The sequence below is a fragment of the Wyeomyia smithii genome, chromosome 2 (genome assembly GCF_029784165.1).
Source record: "Wyeomyia smithii strain HCP4-BCI-WySm-NY-G18 chromosome 2, ASM2978416v1, whole genome shotgun sequence".
Taxonomy (NCBI): domain Eukaryota; kingdom Metazoa; phylum Arthropoda; class Insecta; order Diptera; family Culicidae; genus Wyeomyia; species Wyeomyia smithii.
This window is the reverse complement of record NC_073695.1, coordinates 210,414,421-210,425,196: the sequence shown is the minus strand read 5'-3', so window position 1 is coordinate 210,425,196 and position 10,776 is coordinate 210,414,421. Positions and strand designations below refer to the sequence as shown.

The window sequence follows — 10,776 nt, the reverse complement described above, 5'->3', positions numbered from 1 at the left end:
GGTTTTATTATATTCATATGCTACGCATAAACGTGTGCATGAATGAATCACGGAGAAAATGTTGAACAAGCTATATTGCATTTTTTTTCGAGAAGGATATGTCTAGTACATATGCAGATTTTATTTTACAGATATTTTCAAATTTTACCAAGGTGATAAGATTTTATGAGCTCCAAAATACAGATGAAAATGTGGCATCACTGGCTTACACTTTTCATCCGATGTTTCCATAAACACCCATCTCGTATACTCTATAGATGCGTTGCGTAGGTATACACTTTCGGGTAGTTCGGTTCTTGTTGTCGAGTGGCGTGTGATCTGTGCTGCCCAGTTTGAACCTAGTGCTTGCGGGTGTTAGAAAAATATGTGCTGCCTTTCCGTGCTTTATTGTCTCCAAATAAATGCTACGGCGAAGCTTAAACAGCTGGAATTGCAATAGGAATATAAAGTGTAGTGAACAACGCAAAGCTCTTTGCGAAAATACGAAAAATCGCAACCATATGTAAATGTGCGGGTGTAGTACTTCATCGAATCGGCGAGATAAAGTTGTGTAATATATATTTACTTAGTGGCAAGACAAGCGTATCTAACCACACAAAGGATGTCTGCACAGAGGGAATTGTTAGCAGCCGTGCCAGGTGAGAAATGAAAAGTACTATAACCGGCCAATGTTAACACCTGTTCATACAATTTCTCTTGTTTTAGCTACTGGCGGTCAAGATGTAACAAACCAAAATCAAATGGATCAGCCGATTTCCAGTGAAGAAAAACAGTACAAGTCAGTGTAAGTAGCTTACTTTACTCTTTGTTTTGTTCCTAATGGTGATAATCGATGACGGTCAATCAATTTTGGTCGATATTCATTCAGCTGATATTCCATTAAACAATGCCGGTTATCTATATCTTTCGAGTAAAGTTGATTGCCCTCAAACGTTCGTTTCCAGCTTCTGCCCCGTGATATTCACGGCTCTACTCACGAGGTAGAATACAGAGAGAAGTTTTATTACTTCTTTGTACTTCAATTTAGGTCAGTTTATAGATCGTATCGCACGGAGTATTATACGTAGTTGGTCTTGTTACACAGTTAACTAACGCATCCAAAAACAACATGCATACATGCATTTGTTAATATAGCTGTTTGTTAGAGAACACTGATTTATTTTGCATTAACTAAGCCAAACGTTTTAAGGAATACCAAGATTTCTTGTTAACGTTCATTTAGTTTAGAGACAAAACTTAGAGAGAATGATTCTCAATCAAATGATGTTGATAATTATTAATACATTTTGGGATTCTCCATGTACATTGTTTTACTTACTCATCAGCTGCTCAGAGTAGCCGGTTGTGAGAGGTTCCAACAAAACCAAACAAAGAAAAGGAGACCATTCAAAAAATTTCAAATGCATGAAGAAGCAATGAAATGAAATAATTGAAAAACACGTTTTTCGCAAATTGCAGATTTATGTAATGGGATGGTTTTTTTTTTATACATAACGTTTATTTGACACGGCGCTTTACATAAAATGTTAAACCGAGGCAGATAATTTTGGGACGGACTTACCATCAGCGGCAGTTTAGTGCCTGTAACTAATTACGTAAGATAATCAATTCACCCCCCTCCCTCCCTTGTAAGATAGTGCACACCCCCTCTTCCTCCCTACTTGCTTACGTAATTATTGAACGGCCCCTTATAAAACATCTTGAAACTGTGTAGAAGGACAACTAAAGGGCCAACGTTTTTCGCGAGATGCCGTGATACTTGGCGGCTTGTTCCGTGAATGTCCCGTTGCGACTTATGGTGGCCAATTCTGCCTGCAGTCCCTTTTTTTGACCGATTCGGTCTCAAAGATTTTTCAAAATATAATCTCCACACCATCACTGTAAACAAACACTGACTATGGAAACAGACAAACTCACAAGTCTCCTGAGATGAATTTCACGTAAGTTTATGTGACAAGGTGTGCTCATTTCACCCCTCCTAAAGGTGACCGTTTCGCCCCTATCGAATTAGTTAAAGTCAACATGAGATTTTAACACTAATTATAGCTTAAAATCAAAACTTCAATGATGGTGAAATTTGGGGTACGACCCATACGTCATATTGATGTGTCTACATACTTGATTGAGCCATTTAAACGACCGTAGAAGCTTATTTTGTAGTGCGCAATAATAACAATTTTTCCGACATCCGGGAACCAAGTTGATTTTTCTCAAATATTTCCATATTTTAAACAGACAAATCACTTTTGTTCTACATAAAGAGTTACTGCAGTAACTACGGAAAAGGGTAGCTCAAAGGTAGCTCAATTATAGCAAAAGGGGGCGTACCCAAGACGCAATTGCATGGTTGACGTAGGACTACGTAAATAATTCATCAAACTGTTTAGTTATATTTATGAATTTATGATGATCCTCATAAGGACCGTATTAATTGTTCTTGTGGTCAAAAATGGTAATAATTTCTTACAAAAACGGTGGTGAAACTGCAGGTTTACTTTTGGAAAATTTATTACACTTCATACAACATAATTAAAAGTTTTAAGAAACACGGTTACAGTTCGACTTTATAGCAGCATTTCAATCTTAGAACAGAATGTTGCTGCCCCCCAGCCGCAGCCGCAGAATGCAACACGTAATATAAATGTGATATATTCTTGCGTGGTTGAGAGTGTTGCACTTTTGCTTTTTGCTTTCACTTATCACGAAAAGAATTTGATTCTCTATCTTCCAAGCTACAATACGATACAACGTATTATTTAGTTGTGTGGCTGAGAGTTCTATCGGTCTGGTTTTACTGTCTGCCAACACGAAATGAGATTCATGTTTCTTAGATTAAAATCGATGTTGCATTTATTTTGAACGACCGTTTTTTCGCAGGAGAAGTGCATACAAAAAATACACTACAACATTACACAGAGTTTTGCCGCGAGAGTTGTCGAAATCTTCCTATCTGTGGCATCATGAAATTTTGTGTAAACATACAATCTGTTTTGAGAACAAAAATCGTTGGTTCTTTGTGGTTTTTAATAGTTAAAATTACAAGATACTCATTTCTGTTCAAAGCTGGTAAGTGCAGCGATTATTTTCTTTTGCGAATTTCGGAATATTTTCTGTGTTTTTTACAGACATAGATCATACGAAGTTGTATAAACATCTTTCCTCCTCGTACCAAAACACAATCTCTTCGAGGAGAAAACATTAATCCATAGCGAAGTAAATATCCAAAGGAATGCTGTTTCCAGTGTATAAGTGATAAATAAATTGAATTACACGCGGTGATTTTTTTTTCAAGTATTTTTTATGTTGTCACTTGTATTTTTGTGTTTTCTCAAAACCGGCGGGGGGCTAATCGAATGTTACGTTTTTTTCAGGGGGGAGTTGAAGTTTTGTGACCAAATGCTACGAGGGGGGAGGGGGGCTTTGAAAATCATGAAAAAATGCTACGTCATTTAAGTATGTTCCCTAAGATCTTACTAGGAGAGAGGGGGTATCAAAAAATCTTACGATGTCTTACAATGGAGGGAGGGGTATGAAAAAGTGGAAAAATATGCTCACGTAATTATTAAACGGCCCCTGTACGTAAAATTACTTCGTAGTGAAAAATTCATTGTCGTAGTGGAAAATTGCGTTGTCTGTAGGTTTTTTTTAATCTTTCGAATAACCTTAGGGCATCTTCAGCGGTGGTCTATTTTTGAAACAGCTTTATACTAGATTTACACCGGCGAAACCTGAATAAAACCAGCTAATATAGACCAACTTTTCGTTCTCCGCACCGATGTTGTATATCTTGTTGTTTTAAACCGCTGACATCTGTCACACTGTCAACAATTCAATACCCCATGCTATCAGTTAATGAGACTTGTTATAATAAAAATCACCTAATATTTAACAAACGGAAATTTGCTAATTTTTTCGAACATTAAACGATTACTTTGGTAAGACATTTTATATCCACAAGACTTTATGGAATCGACGGTTTGACCCAAGCGTCAGTGACATTTCTCAGGATGGATTGGTATGATCGAAAAATTTCTGCTACAAGTAGGGCTTCGGAGGATAGCGAAAAATATTTGATCGCGTAGATGTTCATCTTCCGTTTTCGTCTCATCAATCCTTCAAAATCTTGCAGTTTTTCAAACTTGGGTTGGGTTTTGAGAATATTGGGTGGCATTGCGCAGCTCGATTCGAACGATTTTCGCTATTTTCGAGTAGGTCACATACTGCCAGATAAGCTTCAAGCTTAAAAGGAGCTATCATTGTCATTTGTCCGGCAGCTCATCTAACCCGCAAAGTCGAAAAAATACGAAAAACGAAACATAACGCCCCCAGCGATCATTTAGTTTGTTCGAGTTGCTCGAAACGAAATGCGCAATGTCATCCCAGCATTTTGAACGTTTTCAGTTCAGTGTCTTCGAGGAACATTTTTCTGGCCTCTCAAGGTCTCCTCTAGTCCCACTGTAATTAAGGCGATTAACAAATAGCCAACATATTTGTCATCCTGGTGGCTGATGGTTGCAAACCAAGTAGTTGAACCTACGGTTATGGTCTTTCAGAATTCCCCCTTTTGCTGGTCGGTTTCCTTGAAGCCAAAAACGACAAACCTGTTCATATTCTTCTTCAGAAAAGCCACAAAAATGAATTGTGAATTGTCGTAAAAAATCTTTGTTTCGTTTATTCCCCAACACTAGCAAAACGCTCATATGGAAATAGCTGAATATGAGGTAAAAAAATATGACACTTTACCCACCTATTGGCAGCGTACAAGAGTTTAGAACGATCTATTTCTTGTTCCAAAAAGTGAAAAAAATAGACCAAAACGTATACCAGTTTCAATTTTTTTCAATTTAGATCTGGTATAAAAAAAAATTTACACCACCGGTGCAGCAGTGAATTTGAGTTTGTTCCAAAAAAATATAAACAACGATTTGGACCACCGCTGAAGATGCCCTTAGGGAGCATACTTAAATGACGTAGAATTTTGTGTGATTTTTACACCCGTAGCATTTGGTTACAAAATCACAACACCCTATGAAAAAAAAAAGCGTAGCATTAGATGATACCCCTCCCCACCCTCTCGTTTGAGAAAAAATGTACAAAAAATAAACAAGCTGTATCATTTACCAAAAAAAAAATGAAAAAAACCCTTTCAAGTTCAATTTATTTATCTCATATACATTTGTGAAAGCGATTCATATTTGCAGAATTTGTTTTTTGGTACGTGAAAAAAAGTTATTTATACAACTCCATACGGTTCATGTCTGTAGAAAACACAGAAGATAATATGAACTCACCTAAAGAAAATCACTGCACTTACCAGCTTTGATACCTTGTGATTCTCACTACTAAACGGCACTCGTTGAGAATACAAGCGATTTATGTGCTAGAAGAGCATTCAGAAGATTGTTGAATGCCCACAGATGAAAAGATTTCGACAGCTTCTGCTGCAAAGCTTTGCGCGATTATTGTGTACATTTTTTCTGCAAAAACTGTTGGTCTTTTAACAAAAAAAGGTCCGTCGATTTCAATCCAACCACTAGCTCGAAAACGAACACTCAAACGATACTACACTAAGCTGTAATTATATTCGTACGGTATAAGACAAGAAAAACAAATTGTTTTTGGTGTTTCCAAGCTACAGCTACAGCGGGTAGTCCGGGATAGAAAAAGTGGAGAAAGAGACAGAAAAAATGTAGTCCAGAGAGTGTAGCTACACCGCAAAAATAAATTAAGACAACGAACCACCAGATAGATTGCATACGAGATAAAATCTCTGCGTTTTGCGAAACTGGGAAAATGATATAACTTGCAAAAAAGGTGGAGCCTCTTACAATGTGGGTCTCAAATTAACATCACGAATAGTTTAGTAATTTTTTTCACTGGTTTGCAATTGAAAAAAGAAATCACAGTTTTTTGCTCATTGGTTTGTCCATTTTGTTTGAAAATAAAATAAAAGTAAGAGGGTATAATGAGGTCAGATATAAGTCAGATAGAATTTTTTTTCATTAAATGAGGAATCGTTGAAATATGATGTCCATAGAATTTAAAAAAATGTGTGTTGTGTTGCATCCTGTGGTTGCGGCTGAAATGATTCTCAAAACGGCCAAAAACTGTCAGAAAAGATCAATTTTACTCTTATATCGTATTAATATCTAGCAGTGACCCAGATGGTCTCGAGGTACGATGCTGGCCTAACAAGCCAGTCGTCGTAGGTTCGAGTCTCGGGTCGGGAGACACTGTTAATGTCAGTAAGATCGTAGCGCTAGCCCCGCAATTGTCCTGTACACTGAACAGCCGGCTGCGAAGTCTGTGTATAAATAAACAAAAGGTCAAGTTCCGGATCGGAATGTAGCACCAAGGCTTTGCTTTTTATCTAGCAGTGACCATGAAAGCATGAAGTAACATACTATTAGGGAAAGTAACAGCGAGTGTGATATAATGAAATCGAAGAAAACTCGAATGATCTCAGAACGGCCGGCCTAGTGGAAAATTGTGAGTATGATCGAATCTTCGTCTTCTAGTGGCTCACCGTTCCTGAAAATCTCGTTTGTACGAATTTCCTTATTCGTTTTTATTCTTCATTTAAAAGTTGAAGGACAACGATAAACATTTCTTTAAATCACATTTGCTCAGAAAATTACACTCTTTCAGCTTATATATAAAAATCTTTAGGACTTTATAAGTCTAATACAAGTTCATCTATTTTATTTCAGCACAACATGACGGACACATTCTATATGTTCTTCAATTCTATTTTTATTTTTTTTGCGTTTTCTGCCTGGAGACTTTGAGTATTTTGGCTATGGAAGGCAACCAACCGACATCTTTTTCACATTCCCTAATACTTTTTATTGTATTTTATAATTTAATTTTTAATCTCATATTATGTACATGATCATATTGTTACATTAATCCAAATAAATTATGGTCATATCAAAGTCAGAGTGGCGAAAACCTGTAAAAACCTGGAAAATCAGAGAATGTCAGGAAAATCAGGGAAAACTGAAAAACAATCAGGGAATTTCTTAAGCGCCGAAACGATTTTTTTAGCGTAAAAGGCTGAGGCGGAACCTCGCCACCCTGAGAGTGAATCCTGATCAAAAACCCAAAAACTCAGTCTCTAACAAAGCAAAGACTACATTCTAACCTTCCTTTCTTATTGTGGGTTACGTGTGGCATTTGCACAACTCGAAATTCACAGTTCTTAGAAAAACGGGATTGAAAAATTAGCGTTTAAAATTAACTTTATCACATCCACGAAATCTTTGAGCTTGTTAAAATCTCTATCTATGGAGCATGTTTTCGATTTGAACTTCAAAGATGCATCAGTTCATAACTCAGGTTTTTTTTGTGAATTTTGCAAAAAGTCATAGTGAAAAATAAAACCTAAACGTATTTGGCATCGTTTGACATCAAAATTTCAAAATGAAAGAATTTTGAGTTGTGCTGGTGTTGCACAAAACCGACGATAAGGAAGTGGCCGGCGCCGTTATTGGTCCATAAAAAATCGAGTCATTAAATGATGCACAATGAGAAGTAATTACCACTCCCAGTCATTGATGCCATTGATACGCACAGTCAAAACTAAGCTTAGCTATAAATTTGTGTTTTCAGGAATTTACCCTTTCGATATTATGCCGGTTACGATTATTTAGTGAACATCGAAGGTAAATTGAAATAAAAATAACTCATAACTTATAACCGTTGCAAAAGTGTTCAATTCGCGTTATGTAATTTATGGTTTTTATGGTAACCATATTCTTAAGATAGCTGCAGCATTGTACTATTTGCAGCAAACGAAGAGAAATCGTGTACCGCTACAATGATAGACCAGCGGCGCTCTGCTTCACTTGTACTGTTCGGTACTGTTGCTTTTATCAGTATGTTTTCTTTCAAGACATCAGTTTTTATTAGGTTTGTTTCAGAAATAGGGCTTTTTCATACTTTTCGAAAAACCTTTACCTTCGAGACGTCAAATTAGTCTAAGCTCATGAAAGTGAACATTAGGTGACCTGTTAGGAAGGTCATTTTGTCATTTATTGGTATAGAGAATGTTAGATCTCTTGAACTTCCGGTTTCGTTTATTCCCCAACACTAGCAAAACGCTCATATGGAAATAGCTGAATATGAGGTAAAAAAATATGACACTTTACCCACCTATTGGCAGCGTACAAGAGTTTAGAACGATCTATTTCTTGTTCCAAAAAGTGAAAAAAATAGACCAAAACGTATACCAGTTTCAATTTTTTTCAATTTAGATCTGGTATAAAAAAAAATTTACACCACCGGTGCAGCAGTGAATTTGAGTTTGTTCCAAAAAAATAGAAACAACGATTTGGACCACCGCTGAAGATGCCCTTAGGGAGCATACTTAAATGACGTAGAATTTTGTGTGATTTTTACACCCGTAGCATTTGGTTACAAAATCACAACACCCTATGAAAAAAAAAAGCGTAGCATTAGATGATACCCCTCCCCACCCTCTCGTTTGAGAAAAAATGTACAAAAAATAAACAAGCTGTATCATTTACCAAAAAAAAAAAATGAAAAAAACCCTTTCAAGTTCAATTTATTTATCTCATATACATTTGTGAAAGCGATTCATATTTGCAGAATTTGTTTTTTGGTACGTGAAAAAAAGTTATTTATACAACTCCATACGGTTCATGTCTGTAGAAAACACAGAAGATAATATGAACTCACCTAAAGAAAATCACTGCACTTACCAGCTTTGATACCTTGTGATTCTCACTACTAAACGGCACTCGTTGAGAATACAAGCGATTTATGTGCTAGAAGAGCATTCAGAAGATTGTTGAATGCCCACAGATGAAAAGATTTCGACAGCTTCTGCTGCAAAGCTTTGCGCGATTATTGTGTACATTTTTTCTGCAAAAACTGTTGGTCTTTTAACAAAAAAAGGTCCGTCGATTTCAATCCAACCACTAGCTCGAAAACGAACACTCAAACGATACTACACTAAGCTGTAATTATATTCGTACGGTATAAGACAAGAAAAACAAATTGTTTTTGGTGTTTCCAAGCTACAGCTACAGCGGGTAGTCCGGGATAGAAAAAGTGGAGAAAGAGACAGAAAAAATGTAGTCCAGAGAGTGTAGCTACACCGCAAAAATAAATTAAGACAACGAACCACCAGATAGATTGCATACGAGATAAAATCTCTGCGTTTTGCGAAACTGGGAAAATGATATAACTTGCAAAAAAGGTGGAGCCTCTTACAATGTGGGTCTCAAATTAACATCACGAATAGTTTAGTAATTTTTTTCACTGGTTTGCAATTGAAAAAAGAAATCACAGTTTTTTGCTCATTGGTTTGTCCATTTTGTTTGAAAATAAAATAAAAGTAAGAGGGTATAATGAGGTCAGATATAAGTCAGATAGAATTTTTTTTCATTAAATGAGGAATCGTTGAAATATGATGTCCATAGAATTTAAAAAAATGTGTGTTGTGTTGCATCCTGTGGTTGCGGCTGAAATGATTCTCAAAACGGCCAAAAACTGTCAGAAAAGATCAATTTTACTCTTATATCGTATTAATATCTAGCAGTGACCCAGATGGTCTCGAGGTACGATGCTGGCCTAACAAGCCAGTCGTCGTAGGTTCGAGTCTCGGGTCGGGAGACACTGTTAATGTCAGTAAGATCGTAGCGCTAGCCCCGCAATTGTCCTGTACACTGAACAGCCGGCTGCGAAGTCTGTGTATAAATAAACAAAAGGTCAAGTTCCGGATCGGAATGTAGCACCAAGGCTTTGCTTTTTATCTAGCAGTGACCATGAAAGCATGAAGTAACATACTATTAGGGAAAGTAACAGCGAGTGTGATATAATGAAATCGAAGAAAACTCGAATGATCTCAGAACGGCCGGCCTAGTGGAAAATTGTGAGTATGATCGAATCTTCGTCTTCTAGTGGCTCACCGTTCCTGAAAATCTCGTTTGTACGAATTTCCTTATTCGTTTTTATTCTTCATTTAAAAGTTGAAGGACAACGATAAACATTTCTTTAAATCACATTTGCTCAGAAAATTACACTCTTTCAGCTTATATATAAAAATCTTTAGGACTTTATAAGTCTAATACAAGTTCATCTATTTTATTTCAGCACAACATGACGGACACATTCTATATGTTCTTCAATTCTATTTTTATTTTTTTTGCGTTTTCTGCCTGGAGACTTTGAGTATTTTGGCTATGGAAGGCAACCAACCGACATCTTTTTCACATTCCCTAATACTTTTTATTGTATTTTATAATTTAATTTTTAATCTCATATTATGTACATGATCATATTGTTACATTAATCCAAATAAATTATGGTCATATCAAAGTCAGAGTGGCGAAAACCTGTAAAAACCTGGAAAATCAGAGAATGTCAGGAAAATCAGGGAAAACTGAAAAACAATCAGGGAATTTCTTAAGCGCCGAAACGATTTTTTTAGCGTAAAAGGCTGAGGCGGAACCTCGCCACCCTGAGAGTGAATCCTGATCAAAAACCCAAAAACTCAGTCTCTAACAAAGCAAAGACTACATTCTAACCTTCCTTTCTTATTGTGGGTTACGTGTGGCATTTGCACAACTCGAAATTCACAGTTCTTAGAAAAACGGGATTGAAAAATTAGCGTTTAAAATTAACTTTATCACATCCACGAAATCTTTGAGCTTGTTAAAATCTCTATCTATGGAGCATGTTTTCGATTTGAACTTCAAAGATGCATCAGTTCATAACTCAGGTTTTTTTTTGTGAATTTTGCAAAAAGTC

General features: G+C 36.4%; 1 protein-coding gene across 1 annotated transcript in view; it reads left to right on the top strand.

The window, feature by feature from the left end:
- Window positions 1-249: 249 nt before the first annotated feature.
- Window positions 250-10,776, top strand: part of LOC129724282 (copper-transporting ATPase 1) — a 31,714-nt gene continuing 21,187 nt past the window's right edge. Inside the window, exons 1-2 of the mRNA XM_055679015.1 lie at window positions 250-638; window positions 706-784. Of these exons, the coding sequence (XP_055534990.1) occupies window positions 602-638; window positions 706-784 (116 nt within the window). The 5' untranslated portion in view covers window positions 250-601. The remainder of the gene's footprint in view (window positions 639-705; window positions 785-10,776) is intronic.